Source organism: Acanthopagrus latus, chromosome 22 (genome assembly GCF_904848185.1).
Source record: "Acanthopagrus latus isolate v.2019 chromosome 22, fAcaLat1.1, whole genome shotgun sequence".
Taxonomy (NCBI): Eukaryota; Metazoa; Chordata; class Actinopteri; order Spariformes; family Sparidae; genus Acanthopagrus; species Acanthopagrus latus.
Genome location: NC_051060.1, coordinates 16,532,545 through 16,557,097, shown reverse-complemented (window position 1 = coordinate 16,557,097; position 24,553 = coordinate 16,532,545). Strand labels below are relative to the sequence as shown.

Below are 24,553 nucleotides of genomic sequence, written 5' to 3'. Positions count from 1 at the left end.
GGGGAGCTCTGACGTATTAGCCTGCCTGTCACTGTGCTGTCAGAGAATGAATGTGTACGGCTAGCCGGCTGGTAGCTTTGGAAATGTTGTCAATATCAGAATGATATCGCAGCGGGACAGAGGAGAACTTGCTCGGTTTTATACTGTCACGGATCCTAAGAAACACCAGAAAGGCTACACTGTGTACAAAGTCACCGCAAGGGTAAGTAAATGTAGGGTTGACAACAAGGCTGACGCTAGCTGTTGTTAGCCGTAGCTAGCTTTGTAGCTCGAGCTGTGCTAATCAAGCTAATGTGATGCAAACACACGTAACGTTACTTAAACCTCTTGAGGGTTGGCTGGCCGTGGCAACAGCTTTTGTAAACACAGATGATGGAGCTAACAGACACATTCAGACTTGCTCATAATATGTTGCTGAAATATGCTAAAATGTTGGTTTCTCTTTACCTCCAAGGGATTTTTCTAGATGCTAACTTACATTAGCAGAATTAGCCAGAGTGATTGAATCCGGCATAAAAGCTGTGTTAACCTGGCGTTAACAGCTAACTAGCTAGCTTGGTAAGTGTTAAGATAGAAGGAGCAAATGTTAGAGCTTTCAGCGAAATGAAATCTGTCCTCTCTCTAACATTAACCAGAGATGTGGTTCATATTGTTACTGTATGTATAGGCAAGGTTCGAGAAATACCTTTAAATATGTAACGCTAAATAACGTTGCAAATCGAGAAATGTTAAAGCCTGTAATAACTTCACAATCTTGATGTCAATGGCTGAAACATCCTGTTACAATCTAACAGAGTCAGATGCTGACATACCCTGGAAATGTCTGAAGTGAGGAAAAATCAAACGGAAACAATTCAGTTGTAGTTTTGGACAACTCGACTTTACGTTATTAGACCTCTGTCTCCTTTCACAATATGCATCAACTCACGGATGAAGTGTGAGAATGGAGAAATAAGTCTTTTGATGATGAAATGAGTAGAAATATCCAATCATTGATCCATGTTTCTGTCAGATGTCCAGTTACCAGCAGCCTGCTGTGATTTTACAAATATAAGAGGGGCACACCCCCAGTTCAATACGATATTAAGGACACGCTGAGTGTCTTTTTCTCTGTCTTTCCTCCACCCTGCTTGTTAGGAGTGTTGGTGATGTCTCTACTCAAGACTTCCGTCATCCCACTATATAATGCACTCATTGTCACACTCAGAGCCGTGTCCCTCCTCATACTTGTGTCAGCCTCACAAGAAAGTCTGTGCAGCAAAACCACTATGAAAGTCATTCACGTGGTCCTGAGTTCTCCACTTCTTCTTCTTCTTCCTTTTCCTCCACACAGATAATCTCCAGGAAAAACCCAGAGGATGTCCAAGAGGTAAGACATGTGGCCATTATTTCTATGTTGTGACTTTGTGAGTGTGCATCACATTGGCAGACAGTTGATTTTCTTTTTAGACAAGAGTTTGATGGAATACTTTGTAAGGAGTTTTCCCTACAGCGTAGTGTGTTGATGATATTAATGTGTCAATACATATCTGAATTCTGGATCTTTGAAACAGCAACAATATACATATTCCGTACCAGCTGAACTTTCTGCCTCTCTTTCCGAAAGTGAGTTTACTCATGCACTATGCTTTTAGTATAAGCTATCTGTGTGTTGCTTTATGTTGCTTATCCACCTCTGTACACACAAGATTTTAGAATTTGGCAAAAGCAGGTTGATTATTACCCTCTTATTGCATGTATTTGTCTATTTAACATCTCTTTTCGTTCAGAGTTTACTTCCTTCAGTATATTGACGCAAAGGCTGTTTATCCACAGATTGAATATGAAGGAATGCATCTCACATCTGAGCTCGAACCAACTGTTTTGTCCTCTAAAAGGTGTCACAACACATTAAGCTGTTCCCCTTACTGTTCTATTGATAAAAACACACATGCACGCACTCTAACATCTGACAGACACTGAGGAATGCAGTCTAGCCTGGAACCAGCACTCTAATGCAGCAGGCATGATGTCAATTACCGCATGTGTAGGAGAAGTGAAGGAGTTTTTGTGTGGAAACACATACCTCTATTATCGAGCAGTCCTCTTGTACGGAAGTGGTGCTCAGTCCACTTTTTCCCACAGCAGCAGGCTGGACATACATCTTAACGTTAGGCATGTATGTTTTGCGTTATCCCACTGAGTAAAGAACTGCATCATCCAGGTTTGTGTTAAGTTTTATTTCACAAGATAGGGGTGAGATGAGTCATTAAACTTGTTATATGAGTCGGATTGTTTGATGTATTGGCAGGGGAGCAACAGCTGACATTGATTTATTGTGGTTTCAGAGTATGGAATGCTTTCAATGACGTTTTAAAAAATTTAACAACATTTCATATGAACCATTTGGTGAAGCTTCACATGATTTAAACACAAACTTACTGATGCCCGAACTCCTCTTCCTCCCTATCTTCATCTATCTGTCCTCTCTCTGTTTCCCTTTGTAGATAACAGTATGGAAGAGATACAGTGATTTCCGGAAGCTTCATCAAAATCTCTGGCAGCTACACAAGAATGTATGTGGCCAGTCGGAGCTGTTTCCTCCCTTTGCCAGAGCCAAAGTCTTTGGTAAGGAACTGAGCCCCACATTTTCCTTGTGTCAAAATATATGCCCCTTATAAAGAGGAAAAGGCACCAAATGCTCTTCTTTTGTATAAAATGACTTCTCATGTTACTGAACATTTGATTGTCAGTGTTAATGATCATCTCTGAAGTGACAAAAGAAAAACTGTTAGAGTGATAGACTATAAACCCTGAACCTTTGAACCACTGGAGAAGTATAGATGACTCTGCCCCCTAGAGGCAGCTCAGTGTTGTGATTTGACATGATCCCATGGAAGACAATCTCACTGTGTGTGTGCATCTTTCTATCCATGGATGCACATGCAGGTCGTTTTGATGACTCAGTAATTGAGGAACGAAGACAGTGCTCCGAGGATCTGCTACAGTTCTCCGCTAATATCCCTGCTCTCTACAGTAGTCAGCACATCCAAGATTTCTTCAAGGTATCCAAACAAACACATGCAGAAACACAAACATACTCCCACTGAGACTATGGACTGCAGTGTTTTTAATTCTTTTAAAGGGAGGTGAGGTCCACGACGGCTCAGAGCTCATCGGACCAGCTGAGCCCTTTTCTGACTTTCTTGCAGACAGTTTATCTGACTGCAGCTCTGACGGTAATGTTACACACAATAAATCTTTCTGTTAATTTGCAGTGACTGTTTATTCACACTTGCTTAGAGATGTGTGCACATGTTTTCCAGTTCAAAGAGACATCAGCGGTGCAGATGATTTGACGATCACGTCTGAGTATGGAGGTAAAGTTTGTTCATGCATTAAAATAACCCCCACCCACATTAGAGGTCATACATCCTGTCAGATCATACGCAGATTTAATGTCTGTATTGACCCTAGTATTGTTTTTGTCCCCAGGCCCATCCAGTGACAGCGACCTGACCTCCCTGGCTGTAGATACAGACTCTTTGGCTGGGCTGGATGATGGCATGGCCTCAGGCCGCACCTCCCCAAACCAGCCACAGGGGGGAGCCACTAACATTAGCAGCAGCTGCAGCCCTCGCTTGCCTTCCCTGCACGACCGCCGCACGCCATCTCCCGCCTCAGTCCCTTCCTCTTCAGCCCCTAACCCAGAGGTCAGCTGGCCAGGCCGGACCCCGCTCTTCTCCGGCAGTCTGAGGAAAACTAGTGGTGGCAACCCAAAGGACGTGAAGTCAGACTACCTAGACAGAGCCAGTGAGCTCATCTGTTTGGCTGTACAGAAGGAGAAAGAGCAGGACTTCCAGGCAGCTTTCTCCTGCTATCGCAGTGGAGTGGACCTGCTGCTGCAAGGAGTGCAAGGTCAGTTTAGGAGAGAGATAAGTAACCTTTCTGTCAGGGCAGAAAAGTTCTCCACCCTAGAGCCACTACTAGATAACACAATTCCTAGAAGAGTTACTTTCGAATCTTTTGTTGTGAAGGCTTTACTCTAGTTACCCAAATTTAGAGGTAAGTGGGAAAGTTATTTAAATGCAGATACAGCCCTGCCAAATTCATATAGAATTCTATTTTCATATCTTCATTCTGTTTTTTATTACTTCTCTCTACATGTGCATCAGTGACACGGCAATTTATAAAGGTCTCAAAACTCTTTAAAGCCATGGAATAGTCTTAGATGTTTAATTTGCGTTATCTTAAGTACCACAAACGTGTCACCTCATTTCATTTATCCGTCTTTTAATTTATTTTTGTCAAAATGCCTCAAGCTCTTTTGTCGAGAGTTGTACCTCTGTATGAGACCACAAACATACTATCTATCTGCAATGTTTAACTAAAAAAAACGTATAATTTGTCGAAATTCAATCTTGGTCAGTGTTGAACTGGTAATTAAAAGTATAAATGTGTCTAATACCTGTTGACACCCTTTTCAAAAGTTTGCAGATTCTCTGGCTCTGGTTGTTTTACAGGCACTTAAAGTACTTAAATACTCTTAAGCTGAGTGCCGGCAGGTGGGTGGTAGCTGGGGGTGAAGACAGTGGATGGGTGATTGGATCTTGTCATATAATGACATTCTCAAGTGTTGCTGAGAGTCTGTTCCAATGACCCTTACCTTCCACCCCTTTGAAGGACTCTAACCAAAAGACATCACTTTTACTTTGTGGCTTGTTCGTTTACCACAGTAATGACATGCTGTTTTGTGAGTAAATAAAATGCCAGTACAGAAGCTTTCAATGCAGCACAACAATAACTGCCTCGTAAAGACAAATTATTGATCTCTCTCAACCCTTTTCAGGTGAGCCCAGTCCCACGCGGCGGGAGTCAGTGAAGAAGAAGACCGCAGAGTATCTGATGCGTGCTGAACAGATATCCAGTCAGCATCTGAGAAGCAATATGGGTCAGGGGTCAACACAGACAGTGGTGAGTGGGAGGAAAATGCCACAGGCCCGTGTGATGACTTTGTTGGATTATGCAAATGTGCTTCATATGCATGCATCCGCCAGAGTCCTCAAACCACTTGAGGCAGTGTATGAGAGTGCTTTTGGTGTTTATATCACAGATGAAAACATCACAGGAAGTCTGTAATGGAAAAATATTCAACTTGGCTTTTGTAATACACATTGACAGTCTACTGTCAGTGATAAACCTGCTGAAAAAGATGAAGTGAATCTGCAGCTCCCCTCAGCTGTCCCGAGCTTTGTAGTGAGTTACTGCTCATTGTTTAGCTGTCAAGCTTCACAGTCTTGTATTGTCATTTTTGGGTGCAGCAGGCAGCTGTTTTTAAAAATCTCTAGAAACTCACTGTACACTCAGACATTAGCTGGTTGATGTAGTGTAGCATTTAGCATCTGTGGTAGATATTTCTCTGAAAGGGTTGTAGATACTGTACCTAAAAGAGAGTGAACATTAGGGGTTCATACTGCGAGATGTTTGTCATATCAAATTGCAAGTTGTTTATATAATCATATGTGTAGAAAACTTGTGTCTGCTGCACCTAAAGGGTAAGAAAAAACAATGATTGCGGGTTAAAAGTCACAACACAAATGAATGCTTACTTTTTAATATTATATATCTTTTGACTCTGACACTGACTGTTTGGGTGACATGTTTCAAGTGGCCACAATACTTTATGAATGTGATAATATTTTAATGATAAAATGATCTTTCTGTCCAAGGCTTTGGGGGCACAGTGCTGCGCTACCACCAGCAGGGGAGGTCAGCAGAGTCCATCCGAGGAGCTGAGAGCTTACAGGGTGTTGGGGGTCATAGATAAGGTCAGTTTACCATCACAAGTTTTGCAACCTGTATCCACATTTTGTGTTCATTTTAATGTTGTGTCATTTGAAATCACAGTGGCTAATTTGTTTTCAAGAGAGTGAAGAAAGACTCAGACAGTAACTGAGTAGATTTAAAAACAAACGTTTCACTTTATTTGACTTGATGTTGGAAATTTCTCCTTGAATATCATAGCATATACAGAAGAAGAGGAAATAAATAAATAATCACGGTCTTAACAAAGTAATTACACTTATATTGGACAGCTAGTCATCGATTTAATAATTGCCAAGCTCAGATAAATGCAGGTGGTATCCATCTTCAAAGTTCTCCTTGTGTCCTTTCCTTCTTTGACCATCTCTTTCATCTAAAGCAATAAAAGATAATAGATTTACTGGATGGTACGGTAAGGACTGTGTGTGTGTGTGTGTGTGTGTGTGTGTGTGTGTGTGTGTGTGTGTGTGTGTGTGTGTGTGTGTGTGTGTGTGTGTGTGTGTGTGTGTGTGTGTGTGTGTGTGTGTGTGTGTGTGTGTGCTTAGCGTCAGTTATGACTACCACAAGGTCAGTTTAGGTTGCTGGTCCTCTCAACCAGCTGCCGGGGAAGCGACTTCACCACTCAGCCATGAAATGACTTGGCAAGCAGCTCAGAGAGCGGCACACAACATTGAATCAATGATGCTCGTCCTCCGCACACACAAAACCCCAAGGAAAATGTTGACACAACACTAACATGTGTTACTCTACAGAGGTGCACGCAAAATCCTCAATATGTTTGAAACAAATCAGACACATGGAAAAAAAATAAATAACTGGAAAGCGCGCCATGCAGAAATGGCTCCACTTTCCTCTCCTCTTCCTCCTCCTCCTCCTCCTTCCTCCTTTCACTTTTAATGGGGACAGAGGGGACAGATGGAGAGAGCTCCTCACCCTACTGCCCCCCTCGCTGCCCCTCTTCTCCACCTCCCCCCTTCCCTGATGTTTGTGTCTTAATTATATTAGCGCCCTGGCTAGCACCGCCACTCTGTTTACTCACAGCTCCATTCATATCCATTTAGCCTGCACCTGTTTGGTCCCCACCAGGGTCACATGGAGAGAACGCACCCACAAAACATACGCACGCACTCGGCAACGCACAAACACAGACCGGCTCACACACATATGCTCAAGCTCTCCCCTGAGACAGCGAGGGAGCAGAAGAGCAATGGAGATGTCGGAGGAAAGGAGGGAGGAAATAGAGATGTTAGGAAGAGACAGAGGGTGAAATAAGAGAGGAGCTTACAGATGAATAGGGATTTAGACATTCCACTGTTCACAATCACTGTGTCTGCTATGAGGTACTGGACAGCTCCGCAGTGAAATATTTGTTAAGAAACACGTGCTCCAAAATGTAAAAATTTAGTATCGCAGATTTCTATAGAGACCTTTGTGCATCTGACTTATGAACGTAAATATGAATGATCAGCTGTGTGGTTTGCCAATTGCTCATATAGCCCTTTGTGTGTATTGGGGCTTCAATCCTCAGAATCTAAAGATAATGGATTTATAATAATTTGAAGAGAAAAGCAAAAAAGTCATCATATTGGAGAAAATCGACCCAATAGATTCTTGCCATTTCTGATGACAAATTATTTAAAAATGAGATTATCAAAAGTGCTTATTATTAGTTTTCTTATGGCAATCAAACATCCTTTGTAAACTAATCAATTCAATTCATAATTTAAAAATGTCACCTTTTTTCACCTTTCCTTTTGTTTTCCGTTTTTTGTGGGGGTTTCTTCCCCATGTTTTTGCTCTCCCAGTCTCCCATTTCTTTTAGTTATTATGTTGGATGCATGGTATATATGGAGCTGATAAATTAGAGCCAATAATACAATAAATGTATTATTAATTGATTTCATTGACTTAACAAGCACAGCGTGTTCAAACAAAGGAACATACAGAGGTACACGTCGTACGAAAGTAGATTTTTTTTAGTTTCATTCCAAACATGTCTAAAACTGATGCTTTGGAAATGTAGGTCAGGTCCACTGTCATCATGAAGCGTCAGTATTTGACTAGTTGCAAATGAGACTCAAAAATCAGCTTTTTTACAAACTGAACCTTCTTTGAAGTTGGTTAGCATCTGTCAGTTAACACAGAGAAGGTTTGCAATTCACGTTCCACTAGGGTTCGGAGAAGAGGAAAAAAGTCTACCAGTTTTAACTCAACAAATCTGATCAGAGCTATGGAGCATTAAATCATCCATCTTTCCTCACTACATCTAACTTAGCCCCAGGTGTTCGTAAACAACAGGTTATCGATGAAATAAAATAATGTGAAATGTATTGTTATGATATCAGTATTGACTATTTGTGAAGCCATGATAATCAATTATCTGTATCCTTTGTAAGAAATCCATATTGTGCAACCCTAATTGTTACGTGGCTGGGACTTGGTTTGGACCGCACAGCAGGAGTCGGCGTGTTAATGCCAATTTTTCCCGTATAATTTAGGGACCTACATTTATCTTGCCGTGACCCGCATGTGTGCCCTGACCCTGTCGTTGGAAAAACACTGCTCTGGAGGACACGAGCACTACATCATCTTAGACTGTGTATGTCTGTTCATACCTGGCAATTAATGGCACTCTTCCATCACAGGTTCTTTTGGTCATGGACAAGAGAACACAAGAGACGTTCATCCTGAAAGTAAGTGTAATGTGTGTGTGTGTGTGTGTGTGTGTGTCTTCCTGACTGTAAGTGTGAGTGTGAAGTGTGCCAGAAGCCCCTGTGTGTGACCGGTGTAATTGATTCTAATGGGCCTGTCCCTGTCAGCTCCTCTGCTCTCAGGTGTGAGACGTGTGCCAGATGCCAACGCACAGCGCAGGCACAGATGACTACACACACACGTGCGCACACACAAACATGCATACCTACACACACACAGACACACACACACACACACTCGTGGCCAATGTGAACTTTACGTGTAGCGCTGATAGATTTGTGTGGCTCTGTTAAAGTCACGCGCTGTATGTGGCTTGATGAATCCAGTGACTTTGGGTTGCCATGGGGCATAGCTGGCACCTCTTTAATGGGAGGTTTCTCCTTCGCCACGCTCCCTCTCTTTTTTTTTTTTTTTTACTTATTCCACGCACAAACTAAAACATTCACCTTCCTTCGCCTCATCTCCTGCCCTCCCACCATTTGGGTTAATAGTCCTTTTCCCCCTTTTCTCCTAAAATACACATTCTTCCTTGCAAAGTCCACCTCTAATTTCTCACCTCCTTCTCCTCCCGTCTTGTCGCAGGGTCTGAGGAAGAGTAGTGACTGCGGGCGGACGAAGAGGACCATCATGCCTCACTCTTTGCCCCACATGGTGCAGCTGAGGAAGTTCATCCTCTCTGAAGACGCGGTTTTCCTTTTGCTGCAGTATGCCGAAGGTAAGACATCTCGTGCCCCTCCATCCCCCTCTTTTGTCTTCTTTACCTCCAACTGTTTTTTCCCCCTCCTTTCACCCGATCCCTCTTCCTCTCTTCTCTCTGCCCTTGTTCCAGACAGATGTTTGATAGAGATGGGTGTGTGTCACAGGTCATTATTCTGAATACCAGGTGGCGCCATGCTTCATTAGCTATGCCAACACCTGGGCCTCCTTACATCCCACTCACTCTAGGATGTGTGTGTCGCTTGTGTGTGTGGGTGAGTGCGTACAATGAAACGCAGCCATATTTTTTAATGCCCTGTAACCTATTCAATCTGGCGCACTCTATAACCACCCTGCGCTAATATTAGTGGACAGTATTGAATATCATATGGGGCTGTTCAACATGATCTAATAAAGCCAAGCACAGTTTCACTCCAGTTACATCCGAGCTCTGTGATTGAGAAAGCCCAGGGTTGCTCCTTATGCTTCTTTAGTGCGCTGATGGGTTGAATGAAGATAGACAGGCAGACGGAGGGAGGCAGTGACCTGAGTGACATTGGACAAAACAACATGTGGATGGTTTTACTTTCTAAGCCATCGAGCTGCCCCGCTATCATTATCATCACTGAGAACTCCCTATCCATTCTCATCACACACAACAGATGCTGGCTTCCAATTGCTCACACTACAGCTGTGTGTGTATCTGCGTGTGTGTGTAAGACAGGGAGAAGTCAAAATGCTAACATTACACTGGCAACCTAAAACACACACACACCAGCCCCATTTCGCCTAATTGGCTTCAGTCATAACTGTTTTTGTTTGCCTTGGTTACTCATTCCTAAGTGGAAACTAATGACCCTTTTATCCAAATAGTCCAGTGACTAAGGAGGCCCAGAAACCAAAGTCAGGAACTAAAAGTCTCCAATGCTTTTCCATAAAATCTGAAGAACTTCGAGTATTAGGTCAATTTGAGCAATAGCAGAAAATAATTGGTTTTGATGCAATTTTAGGGATGCGTCGATATATCAGCCATACATTAGAATTTTGACTGTTATGAAACTAATGACAAATAAGATAATATTCCACGATAGTAGGTGCGGATGTTTGTCCGATATGTCACATCAGTTTTTGCGATGGCAAGTTCACGAGCTGCTGACTCATGACATCCCTGCCATCAGTTTATAAGGCTACTGAAAAATTCTTTTAATTAGGCTGGTAGTCACATACATACATTTGTCGGATCAAGCTTGTGCCCTCTCAAAGTTGGTATGATGAAGGGTTGGATCCTTTAAAGACAGTCACGTCATTTTGTTATAAAGATTTATTTCCCTGGTGCCAGGGCATATTTACTAAAGTAGTGTACTGTACTTAATCAACTAAAAGGAAAAAAGAAATGGTATCAGCATCAGATATGTGTCTAAATGTTTCATGGACAGAAGTGTAAGACATCTACCTCTAAAAAATCAGTAGTTGATGGTTATTTGTTTGCTTGATGCTCAAAGCCCACGGGGCTGAATGGGAAACCAGGCATTCAACTCATGGTGTTTGGCCAATCACCAACTTTCACTACTCTGAAGCAGGAACTTTTTAAGAACACAGAAACTACGGCCTAGGTACTAAATTTCGATCAAAGTTCCCCCATTGAAACAGGTAAGTTTTAAAAAAAATTCTTGGTAGCAGTGGAAGTGTGCTTTGATCTATTTGCACAGATTTCTCTCTAACTCTTCAGTGGTCCTCTCAATACATTGGTTTACTGCTGTTTTTTTGACTGTGTCTCTATTGCTCTGTTTGCTTCATTTTTAGGTGGGAAGTTGTGGTCTCACATAGCAAAATACCTTCGTAATTCCAGCCCAGAGGAGAGCTTTGACATCCCTTTCATCCAGAAGAGCCATACAGCGGCTGTACATACTCCACAACACACTGTACCACAGCTGGATGTAGGTTCAGCCAGCTCTGGTTCTGGGCCAGCCACTTTGTCCGATTCTGTCTCAGGGCTGAAGAAACAAGGGGAGAACCTCATCACGTCTCCTCAGAAAGTTGCTCTTCCCCCCAGACTTATTGAGCAAATTGGGGCCCAGCCAGACTCAGGAGTCACTTCAGAAGAAGAGTGCACCAACAGTTATTTGACTCTTTGCAACGAGTATGAACAGGAGAAGGTAGAACCAGATGCACTAGAGGAGGAGGAAGAGAGGAGTGAAACGGAAATGTTGTCACTGGAAGTGCCCATTGGGACAACCACCACTTCCTCACGTAGCCGCTCGCTGCTTAGCAACGACAGCCTCTCTTCGCCCATCAGCTCTCAGGAACTTTGCTTTTTCACGGAGTCGTCTGACAAAAGCGGCCACACTCTTGACAATGAGCAATACCGGGGCGAGGGACAGGACCACAGTGAAGTCTTCAGTCCTTTGCCATCCCCTGCTGTGCCTCTGTCTTTGGACCAGTCCAAGCACACGCCAATGGAGTTCTTCCGTATCGACAGCAAAGACAGTGCAAGTGAGGTGGCCTGTATTGATTTAGGAGAGCGGCACCCCTCTCTAAAGCCCATCCCTGTCTTTTCTACATCTGATCTGGGCTCAGACATCACTGAAGATCTTCCTGAGGAGGTCAAGGGCCACAGCTCGGAGTTTTGGGGCTTAGACTGTAGTGATAAAGGCTCCAATGAATCAGTGCCAGTCATCTCCTTTAAAGATGCAGTAATTGAGGATGAGGGTCACCCACCAGACCTTTTGGTCAACCTGCCTGTAATGGGTGGGACTGTGGAATTTTTACAGGAGGAACTGGAGTCTTCAGGAGTATGTCTGGGCCTTGAGGCCACAGCCTCTCCACAGAAGTTCATCCAGCCTGATGTCTTACAGCTTCACAGCCAGACTGAGGATGAGGAGGACCAGGTACTGGAGCAGGAGCTGTCATCTTTGTGTACAGCTTCTGCAACATGTGACACCAGTGTTGCATCTTCCTCTCCCTTCAACTCACTGTGGGAGGATTGCAGCTTGGCGTTTGGGCAAGAGGCCTCTGACAAAATGGTGGTTCAGCCCACATGCCAAAATAATGACCTTCCCCTTGACCTTCCAGTTACTGACTCGCTTAATGAGAAACTAGAGGCCAGTACAAAAGTAAATACAGACTTGGTTCCAGACCAAAGTGGCAACAAGACAGGATCTGTCCGAGCCACAAACAGGACTGAGGCCTGTGCAGCGATAGATACTTTATTAGGACTTGATGGCGAATCATCAAGACTTATTAGTAATACAGGTGGCAGTGAATTTGATAAAGAAGTATCTCGGCTGTTCGCGGAGCTGGACGAGCTGTCGTTGGCTGCATCCCAAGCTCGTATCCCGGAGGAGTTTGTACGATGCTGGGCCTCGGAGATGGTGACAGCCCTGGATTCTCTGCACCAAGAGGGCATCATCTGTCGAGACCTGAACCCCAACAACATCCTGCTTGACCACCAAGGTAAGACCACCATGATTCCCAGGGTGTTTTCTCATTACAAATGGCTGTCGACAAGAATTACTGAGAGAATATTTTCAGAAGTTTTGTTCTGTCCAACCCCAAAAATGACGTTTAAAGATTGTACAAGATTATTACCTACAGAAATTACCCAACTTTAAATATAACTTTGTGGTTGGGATAATGTAGATAATGGACATAACAAAGTTATAAGTACTCAACACTTGCTCGCCTGTCAAGTTGACTCTTTCAGACTTTGGAAGGGACAGTTGGCTGATGTCGCCCTTCCTGTCCTGGTCTGTTATTAGACTCATGATCACGATCATCGTCTATTGGTAAAAAATGGCCGCAAGTTTGATAGCTTGTGTCGCGTAAGTACATCTTCAGATTGTCTTGTGAATACTTTAATCCCAATTTCCACAAAACATCAATTAAAAATGCATGCGCTAAATAGAGGCTGCAGCCTTGAGCAATAATTTCAGTACTATTAGTTGTTGAGAGATTCGCCGTAAGCATTTCAGATGTAAGTAGTTCAATAAAGACCTAATAAAAATTCTATAGACCCTTGGCAACATCTGCTCATATTTCACTTCCAGCAAATATTAGATCACATCCTACTAAAGCTGTGGTACTTTGTGCATGTAAAATATTTTGCTCTCCAGCAGAAAATGAAAACTTAACATATGAAGTTAAGAAATCTGCTTATTCCTTTCTTAGAGCAGATCGTATTTGTGGTACTGTCTCTGTCAGTCAACCATGATGTGATCTATTCACTGAAACAAAGTATTTTCCAGAGGAGAAAGTGTTGTTTTACCAGGAGGTCACAGATTCCCCCTCAACTTCTTCTTTTGTCGTCCTACAATCATCTCTCTCCACCTCGTTATCAACAAGCGTCTAATTAGCTGAGTGGCTGTTTTCGTCTCCCCGGCGGTAATTATTGTTCTAAAGGGCCCATCAACGGCGTAGTGTGGTGCATCAGTCTGGCTAGCCCAGGCTAATGGCCACGGCTACCTAATGACACCATTAGTTCTAATGATAGCGTTAACGGGTAGCCGCTAAACAGGAGTAATCGCAGGGGCTGTGTGCTTGAAAAGCTCGCGAAGGGATGTGGAGAGGCAGAAAGGAGCGGAGGAAGGAAGTGCTCCAAAGGTGAGTAAACAGTTTGAAAAGTCAGAGTGACACTTGACTGTGTGTGGTCGGCGAGAGACAGAGCACAAGGCAAATGTTCCGAACTCTAAACTTAACACTTTCTCTTCTCTTCCTGTCTCCTTAGGTCATGTTCAGCTTACCTACTTTTGTAGCTGGAGCGACGTGGAGGAGTCCTGTGACAAAGAGGCCATTGCCAATATGTACTGTGCACCAGGTGAGACACGCATACACATGCTGCACACACTTTATTTTCTCTGGTTTGTATTAAGCACTCATTCTTAATTAATTGGGAACCTCGTTTTGTGTGTTTGCGTGTCAGTCGGGAGGTTTATGTGGGGTTAATTCTATGCAGGCATGCAGGGCCATAAGTAGGCCACTTTCCCATGGTCACAAAACCCTCATTCATAGCCAGGCATGAATAATCCAAGTGTACACAAACCGCTCTTGACAGTAGAAACAGATGAACACTGATTTCCTCTAATCTTAGAGATGGACACAGATCCATATGCAAAGGTGCTTTTTCCATTCTGTTCGTCTGATCTTTTGCGGTTAACAGAACCACATCTAAAGGACACAAACCCTCTTCATCATGGCAGCCGTATTCCAAATTATAATAACGCTCAGAATAAAATCTTGAAGACGAATTAGAAATATCTGTTCATTTTTTCTTGCTGTCATTGTTTTGAAAAGCTGGATCGAGTTGTAGCTCTCTCCTTGTCCTGTAGAGTGTGCCGTTGTGCAGCAGTGAGCCAGTGGTGCGGTAACCCCATATGTTGCCCCCAGCAGGCTTGTGGCAGCTCTGGCATGCTGTTTACAAGCTGCCTAAAACAAACTGCTGCTAGACTACAGCACCATGTCCCTACTTAGCACTTCTGTGTGTGTGTGTGTGTGTGTGTGTGTGTATGTGTGCACATGCATTTCACATCTATAGGCGGATACTTTCCAGTATGTTGCCACTTTAAGCACACGGCTTCTTGTCTGGCTTATGTATGATGTGTTTAATTATGTGATTCTTAATATGCAGGATTTATAAGTGTTGGTTGAAAACACTCTGAGACGTACACAGAGGCCCTCACACCCGTTGGCTCTCCCACGCACTTATATTATCACTCATATTCATCCTCTCTCTAGCCAGGAAGGTCACTTCAGATTTAAATCCTCCTTGTGACTAGAACATACAGTATGCCACTGTTGTAATAAATCTGAAAGCAACAAATGCTCTATCTAATATCCAAAGTGTGCATTTTTATTCCCTTAGCAACAGCCTGTTTAAAAGCCTACTAATGGAAATAGAAGCTCATAGAGGCATATAGTGGCCAGCAGTAGATGACCTAAAGACACAGGAGTAAAGCTCAGCTCAAGGAGCTTTATGCATAATGTAGCGTAAAATCTAAGTGCTGAACTGAGACATGTTTGCCACTTAAGTCATTGTTCAATTAATGCAGTAATATTCTTGTTAATAGAAGCAGTGAGAGATGTTTTACACCATTTTATGAGTGTGGATGGTTGGTTTGAAAGGTAAAATGTAATACACTAATAAATCTTGTCTATTTAATAATGCATTTGTTGTTCAAATTTAAGATATAATATGTAACATTTTTGTATTAAGTTGTCTTACAACGACTAGCACTTTTTAATATATTTTACATCATGGTAAATGATTAAACACAGAAAAAGACAGAAGATAATGTTCCGTTTCATTTGGTCGACCATAATCAACAATTAAGTTCCACATCAAATATTTGACTGATTATTTTTGAGAACTGCTGTCCTCAAATATCATATTGCTTCCAAGCACCAGGCAACAAACTGGAAGATATTCACTTTAAAATGACATGAAACTGAGCAAATTAAACAAATACTCAGATTTGAGAAGCTTTAAGCAGCTTTATGGTGCTATCAAGTGATATCACTGAATACATCTACAAGTTAAATGTGTAACATATAGTTTTGAAAAAGAAATTCAAACTAAGAAAGGTAAGACTTACAATATTAAGATATTAACATTGCAAACTCAGAAATATTTATTGGTAAACACTCTTTCCCTAACCAAATAGGAAAGGTGGGTAATGGGAAGGTTTCTGTAAATGTTAACAAAGTTAAACAGAAACACGAATGACCATTTTTTTCTTCGTTTTTTTCAGTCATGAAAAGCAATCAATACAAATCTTCCCAACAACTACACTGTGCATTGTTTAATTAAATACATTTTAAGCGCTGTAAAATGTACATGTAGGTTGGTTAAAGACTAATTCAAGTATAATAAAGTATACAGGAGGAGGAACTTGGCTCTACATATTAGTTGTACGTCATCTACAGCAGCTCCTGACGCAATAAAAATCATTAGAGTGCTCTTTGAATCACATTTAGGTGGCATTTATATTCAGTTCACACAAATAATGCAAAGATGAGAAGGTGCTCATTAAAAAGTGTTAAATGTTGGGGATAAAAGCCCGGAGCTGAACTGACCTCAGCCCAGGTGAGAAAGGTCTTGTTAGTTAAACGACTGTCGATCCCATGCGGATCAATTTCTGTAATACATACTAGCAGCCAGCAGGGGGAGTGTTATGCTGTTGTTGAGCGATGGTACCACTTCTACATCCTTTGAGTGACTGCTAATCAACCACTGGCACTTTTTCTCTTTTTCTTATGTGTCTCTTATGTCCCCCTTCATTTGTTATAGTTGAAAATTCAGGCGTACACTTACTACAAAGTGATGACTGTCACCTATTCTGCTTCCTTATATTTACCCGCAAACCATCCATATGGTCAGCGCATGTATCTGCAGATGTATGTACTTGTGAAACGCACACACACTCTAATGCAGAGGTTAGTGAGTGTGTGTCTCCCCTGCCCTTGTTATGTATTGCTGTTTATCCAGACAGGGTCAGCTCCAGCGATGGCTTCATTCCTGATGACAGATTTATGACTGTTTGCCAGAAAGCTAGCAGGGGGCCTGCTGTGACCGTGTGTGTGTGTGTGTGTGTGTGTGTGTGTGTGTGTGTGTGTGTGTGTGTGTAAGAAGGAGAGAAACATGTTTTTGAAACGCACACACTCACACCCAAATAACACGGGAGTGGACTTGGAAAATACTGCGGCAGGGTTTCAATCTATTTATTCTGCACTTCTGCTTATTTACATTCTCACTGTGTCGTCATTATTCATAAACATCGCACGGCTGACGTTTTGTTCTCTATTAAGGAAAAAAAAGCAAGCCGAGTGTGTGTGACTCCACCTAGTTTGAGCAGAAATGGGAATTGTTGATTGTTCTGCTCAGAGGGAAGCAATGCCAAAACCGATTGTCTTCAGTGTCTAAGAAAAGGGAAATTCAATATTCTTCCCCTCTGAGGTGACAAGCCAGTTACGGAGGACTTCATCAGAATACAAGCTGTTTGCTTTCGCTGCTTTGTTTTTTTTTTCCTTCAACCTGCTGGTCCACAGTGTGATCTCATGGAAGATAACAGTTAGTTCCCTTTTTTAACAGAGCTGTCATCTCATTGTTTTGAAAAGCTTTTCAAGTAAGCACCCGAAAAGTACTTCTGCTTCATTTATTTGAATATGTTTTATCTTCCCTCATGAAGATCCATCATAGTCTTGTTTTTGGTTTGTTTTTGAATATCAAGACACACACACACACACACACACACACACACACACCAAAGTCTTGGAACATCACACTCGGATGCCTCCTTACTTCCTACCTGCGTACACTTCACTTCCTCTTTCAACAATGACTTTCGGTTAAGTTTTTAGGGAAGTCGGTCTAAGAGGAGAACAGAGAAAGTTCCTTATGGCCCCTGGGGGAGAGGAGATGGAGTGTGATTAAGATACAAAGCAGGAGGGAACTGCAGTTGCTGAGGGGAAAGGGAAGAAGAAGAGGCCAGGAGGTGAACACGCTGTATTGTTGCATCTGAACTTCTCGGTATCCTTTTGTTTTCTTTGCCCTCGCGTGATTTATTCTAAAGGTTTTTTTTTTTCCAAACGCTGTTCAAGAAATAAAATGGAGGGTATGGTTTAACATGTACACATCACACAGTGTAACAGTGCAGTTTGAATGACCCATGGCCCGTGGATGCAGTTAATTCTCCCTTCCCATCCTCTCTCCTCTCGATCTCCCTTTCTCCCTGCCTCGCTCTGACAGAGCGGTAAGTGTAGCCAGCTCCACTGTACTCTCCCTGCAGCTCCTTAGACATTAATCCATTGTGATGACATCGACCTTGCTCTGAGACGTGTGCGCGCGTGTTTATGTGTGTGTGTGTCCAGTATTTTCCCTCCAGCTCATAACTGCGCAGGTATCACTAGTCCATTCAATGACGATCTTCTCTCCTTGGCTGTCAAAACAGTAGTCCTGGGGAGCCCTGAAGACCGGTTGCTCAGTTGGCTGCGCAAGTGTGTGTTTGTGCGTGTGTATACGAACCACGCAGCGCGTATCATAGCCCTCTCTAACCTTAGCGGCAAGAGAGCCGCGCGAGCCCCCTGGAGTTCCCGGCAGCCTCCAGGAGTTGAGGGGGTCTTTGTCTCTTGTGCTCCCCCAGCTGAGGAGCCTGGTCTCTGGGCACACACAGCCGTGACCCCGGGACCCGGCCCTCTGGAGAGAGCAGAGCAGAGGGAAGCTGAGTGGCACAAGAGGCCATCTGGTACCCAGCGAAGCTAGCACACACACTCTCCTCTATCGCACATACACTTTTGACTTTAGCAAAATGAGCATCACTCTCTGTTTCTGTGTCTTACTTAAACACAGTCCTGACAGGCTGGTTGTGGATCTTAATGTCGCAGAACGTGGTTCTAGATAGAAAGTGGTTGAGCTACCAATGAAATATTCACCTCGAGAGGGTTTTTGGCAGTCTTTACATGTGTGTTTTAAAGGTTGACTCAATTTAAGATTGACCACAAAACCAAAAAAGAGCTTTGTAGAAAAGGAAGAGAGATGGTAAATGTCTGTAAAACAAAAACCTTAATGTCAGACTGTCATCAGTGGCTGTGTTAAGACTGCAACAGTTTGTCACTCTAATAATCAGTGAATGTTTTTATAAATGGCTATTTCAAGCTGCTTTTCTTTTCTTTATTGTAAACTGAAAATCACAAGATCAAACATTAATCTATAAATTGAGAAATAATCAGCAGATGAATCAATAATGAATATAATCTGTCTGTCTGTAAATTCTGTTGTGTTGTTTGTGTTCAGTAGCAAAAACAGAACATTTCCAGGTAAAGAAAACTGAACAAATATGTTATACTATCTGTTCTCAGTTGCTCCTGCTTTACATTTCTTGGTGTGTATGTGCGAGTGCATGTGTCTCACGAGCGTGTGTTTGTGTTCGAGGTCAGGTCATGCAGATGGTGTGAAGTTGCAGCAGACGGTTTCCTCAATTTAACTGCTTTTTTATTATGCAAATCGCCCTTTTATGAGACACACACTTGTTTGTGTGTGTCTGTGTGCGACTGTGTCCGTGTGTTTTTGTGCTCATTTTTGGAATTGATTGTGTCAATTCAATGAAACATTAAATAATCCAAGATGTCAGGCTGAAACTGTGTTTAATGTTGAGGGCGTAAAAGCAGGATACCTTAAATGGTGCAATCATGGAAGAGGTCTTTTGCGTTTAGCCTCAAAGCTTATTTTCTTATTTTCCGTCCAACACTAGTTGATTATTTGTCCTCAACACATAAGCTGTTTTTCTTCTCACTAATTTATTGATTAATTCAGTGTTTTCTCCCTTGTTTCAGAGGTGGGTGGTATCAGCGAGGAGACGGCAGCTTGCGATTGGTGGAGCCTGGGCGCCATCCTGTTTGAGCTCCTGACAGGCATGGTGAGTCAAAAAGTACAAAAAAAATGTTATCTTTGTTGCTAAGGTGTTGTGGGATGTCTGTAGGTGTCTTGGCTTTCAACTCTCTCACACTCTTTATGGTCGTGCCAGGTTGTGTGCGATTGTGCGTGCGTCTCTCTATGTGTTTGAGTTTGTTTGTGTTGTGTGTGTGAGGTGCGTCTTGGCTGCCGTCTCTTACTCTGGTTCTCGGGGAGTGCCAGGGGTGTCGGTGTGACTTTCTCCCCCAGCCTGAGCTCCATCTGCTGGGCCAGGGGGTCAGCTCTCCCCGGGCCCTCTTTGCTGGCTCCTGGAGTAGCGCTGGGCTCTTTGAGCACGCCGATCCGAGGTCGGCGTGGAAGGTGAAGACCAGGGCAGCTCTCGAGGTGCTGGAACTCGGCTGGTCCAGGATCAGCGCTGTGCGAGGGACAGTCTTTTAAGACAGGCTTGGGAGGAAGGGAAGAGGCTTTTTTGTTTGGAAGACAACAGATATGCTGTGCGTGTACACATGCTAATTATAACTTGCCGCTCTCTTGAAGGACAAACACTCGCACGCACATGACATCCAGCGCAGGTGCAGAGCGTCCCGTCAATTTTTTATTGTCTATCAAATTTGAATAAATTCTAACTGATTGCCAGTGGGCATATTTTCATATCAGCTATCAGTGGTTCCCGTCAGTGGCCCAAGCATTGAGCAGGGGTGTTAGGTTAGTGCTATTATGCTCAACAATACACACCCACTTACCTGGAAAAAACAAGTCAGTCACACAGATGTCTCCTTTGATGATTATGTCTGGGTACAGGCCTGGCAAGGATACACACACGCAGGCACACACAGTGTCTCTTGATCCTTGCAGGATAAGATCTTGCCTGGAGCAGTCTTGACTGCGGCTAGGAACCCAGCCAGAACTCCTGCAGCACGTATCAGGAGAGACAGAGCGAGGCAACCGACCTAACTGATGGAGAAAACACACAGGGTCTCTCAACACAACACACAGGCAGTTGACTTTTCTCTTACCGCGCACATCCTGTCGTAGCATCTTCAATTTGTCCGTGTAGATTCACTGAAACATGTGCTGCTGCAACATGCGGTGATTACCGTCATTATTGTCAATTATTCTAACAATGGGGCTATGTTCTGCGGTTGGAAAAGCACTTGCAGGTCTTGTGCTCCCGTTCTCTCACTTGTGAGATTTTTTTTTATTTATTTTGCAACAACTTCTTGTAATTGACAGTTTGAACTGGTCATAATTTACTCCAAAAACAAACTGCTGCTTCACCGTTCGCCCTTCCAGTAACGTCAGTTGGTATAATCGATGTATAATGTATAAACATGTCATTCTTTCTCTGACTCACGCAGCAGTTCCAAGAAAGAGCAAACAGTAGTTAATTCACTACTTTGTTGTAGTTTGGGCGATCAGTGTTGTTTCAGGTGCTCGGGCTCTTTGGTCTCCTCCTATTTGTCCAGTCCCGTTGCTCTCATGTCGACCTTTGCTCTGCGGGTGTCAGTGTGTCTGTCCGTCAGGGTTTCTTTTGTTTACGTTGATAGTTATCTATTCTTTCCACCCCTCCTTCCCTCTGTACAGTCACTGCTGCGGTGCCATCCAGCAGGAATTGGTCGCCACACTGCGCTCAACATCCCAGAGTCTGTTTCAGAGGAGGCCAGATCTCTGCTGGAGCAGGTGAGAGAGAGTCCAGTGTGTTGATATTTTAACACTCATTTCATGAACAGGAATTAATTGAGCGGCCTAACCAAAAACAATTTGATGATAATTTTGTATTGCCATCTATTCTTGACAAATGTTGCATTAAGAAACATGAACACAACTAATTCACTGCTTTTTTAAATGAGGATTGGTGCGTGATGATACTGTTAAAGCAAAAATCTGTTGAATTTTGATGTTTTAAAGTTACCAGCATCTTTTCACTGGATTGTACATGTAGATCTTATAAAAATACATATACGTAATATTTAGAACCCAATTTTTGAAGTGGAAAATAGTGGTCTGTTTGAAATGAACACACTAGAAGAACTGGGTTGGCATGACCTGCTACAGGAACTTTTAAGACACACCCAAAAAGACAGCATTGTCTGACAGGGTAAAGTACAGCAAAGGAAAAATCATCCCAGTGGTAAAAACTCCATCTTCATATTATAATACAATATGAAACGTTTCTGCATAAAATCTCTAAAAATAACCAGATCTTTGTTATAGTAGAAAATGTAATGTATTTGGTCCACTTGCCAGCATTGCATTTCCAACCTCTCCTCCATTGCTTACTGGCTGTACTAATAATGGGAACTGTGACCCGTAGTTTCCCCAGTAAACACACTGACATCTTCACTTCTTGCAATCCCTCCTGACTGGCTGGCTGTGCTCTTCTTTGGTTATACTACAGGGTGTACTGTACATGTACGGCCACTTGTGTATGTCACGTTGTAAAATCAGCTGTGACTTCTGGGAGATTTAGTGAATGATGAAGGAAGTTGACAAACAAGATGTTCTGTGTTGCTGCAAAGTGTCATTTTGGAGTTACAATGGCTCTCGACTGTAAATGTATGTATAGACATCAGCTCACTGGATAAACAAGCTGCTAGTGGTTGCTTGTTGAATCATAATTGTGTCTTGGTCTCTGTCTTATCCTCCTGTGCAGCTGCTCCAGTACAACCCAATGGAGAGACTTGGGGCAGGTGTCGGGGGCGTGGATGATATCAAATCACACCCTTTCTTTGCCAGGGTGGACTGGCCAAAATAGACGCTGTGCGTTGTGGGACTGCGGGAAAAACCAGAGTTGCATGTTTGGAGACTGGCTGTCCTGAAACAAACTCCTTTTCAAACTGATCACATAAATACAGTAAATACAGTAAATGCATTTCTGCATATATTTCTCATTATGTGACCGGCCATTCAGTCCCCATGTACTTCGTTTTTGTATGGAATTTGCCAAGAAGCAGTATGACCTTCCTCGTAAATCGCTCATGTCTTTATCTCATAGAGGTTTTACTGTGTAATGTTTTTGGTGCAGGGAACACTTAACAACAACGTGTGGTGCAATAATTTCTACAGTGAGTGATGATCCACTACGACATTGTTGCTTTTGCACTCCTCGTACAGTAGCTGTAAGCCAAAATGACACGACTGAGAGGTGACATTTTTTTGTGTGTTTTTTACTGCATCCACCGAGTACTGCATGTTTCCCATTCACTCTGACATAGACTCAAGTCGCCTTTCATAAGACCCATGTGCAATACACACAATTTGTATCCACCTATTACACTTCTGTCATTCCTCATGGAGCCCATTGAGATTAGCTGTGAGTGGGACAGGTTGAGCTTTTTATTTGATGTGGGGGGTTTGCAGTGTAATGAGATCTCATTTCCTACAACTTGTTTTTTTTTTTCTCCCCCCAACCACTTTTACTGCCAACCAGCCCACGTACGGTAACAGAGATGGACACTATGCAAGGTTAATGAACAAAATATTTTAAGGTAGAGAGTTTATTGTTTAGTGAAGAATTTAGGTATGTTACGACTGAATTATTTAATAGATTATAGCTGTAAAAGGGCATGGACAGTGAGTGCGTTTCATGTGCTCATTCATTCAAGACAGGAAGAAAGAATAACGAAACAGATCTCTTTTTTAAATGAGTATCAGAGGAAACTCTCTGCACTGAACAACCCTGCATATTTTGCATGTGAGAATATGATTTATGTGATATATTTAATGCGATGAAAAAAAACCCTATCGAACAATAATTAATGAAACGTCATGTAAATATACTTTTTCGAAGGATGTTGTGCTGAGTGAGAGATACACCCAGGTCTGGAAGCTTTGATCATGTCCCAACATGTCAATCACTTACTGCCTCATCAATCAAATCCTTTTTGTTTTTATCTCATTGTGTTTGTTTTCGCTAACACGCCACGCAGATCCTAATGCTGATTTTTAATAATATCAGTAACGACTGACTCATGTGGTAATCGTTCTCATGGGTACATTACAGGCCATATATCGCTTCCTGAGCATATATCAAACGCATCTTTAACAATACATGTAGATAATCGACACTTGTAGATTTGATGCTGCACTCTGTTTTACTTCACTACGGATTAATACATGTTTAACTGACAGATTCTGTAAATTGCCAGGTCCATATTCCACATATTAACCCCTTTTTAGGACATTAACATCACAGTGAGATCCGATTTCCTGTTTTCTATTGAATGCTCACTTTCTGTCTGTGCTGTACGTCTCTACTGGTCTGTCAGTGCACTCTGGATAACAATAAAAAAAAAAAAAACCTGGATCAGTACATGCAGTGATTCTTCTTTTTGTAGGTTTACTGATGGGTGTGTAAGGAGCTGAGAGTGTGTTTGCTCTGAGGCTACAGCCTGTCTTATCAGCAGGACTGATGATACTCCTAGAAAGCCACTGTCACTCCCACTGAGTGTCACTGTGACAGTAATATGAGCCAGCACACACACACACACACACACACACACACACACACACACACATAGCATGAGAATTCCCAAGCACTCATTGATACACATGAGCCCCTTTGCAGAACAGTTATTCTATAACCAGCTTCCAGTCTTAAAAATGTTCCAATAAACAGTTGATGTTTAATGCATCATCAGTTGTCAGAGTTATTGTCGTAACCTTATTGGCAACAAAACGCAGATTAAGATTTTAACTCAAATAGTCCTCAGTACTCACTCATGATTTCAAAAGTAACTGAGTAGATGACAGTGCAATGTAAAAGTTTTGCACTGGTAAAATTACAGACTTGAAAGAATACCCTTAAAAAATAATTTAATTACAGTATTTTGTGTAGTTTTAAATAGTTACCTCCACCCCTCGTTTCTAATAAATAATCGATATAACAACTTATGATCAACCTAGATATCAATATCAGACTTGACCCTCCAGCTTGCCCCA

The 24,553-nt window shown here is 42.5% G+C and overlaps 1 protein-coding gene across 1 annotated transcript; it reads left to right on the top strand.

The window, feature by feature from the left end:
• The first annotated feature begins 9 nt into the window (after window positions 1-9).
• On the top strand, window positions 10-23,921 carry rps6kc1 (ribosomal protein S6 kinase polypeptide 1). Its single transcript, XM_037086628.1, has 16 exons — window positions 10-202; window positions 1,334-1,369; window positions 2,487-2,607; window positions 2,929-3,044; window positions 3,125-3,218; window positions 3,306-3,359; window positions 3,475-3,897; window positions 4,829-4,953; window positions 5,709-5,807; window positions 8,448-8,495; window positions 9,097-9,229; window positions 11,014-12,663; window positions 13,934-14,023; window positions 19,534-19,616; window positions 21,197-21,292; window positions 22,266-23,921. Exons 1-16 carry the CDS (start codon window positions 101-103, stop codon window positions 22,365-22,367), a joined length of 3,372 nt encoding a protein of 1,123 aa, XP_036942523.1. The 5' UTR covers window positions 10-100; the 3' UTR covers window positions 22,368-23,921.
• Window positions 23,922-24,553: the final 632 nt, after the last annotated feature.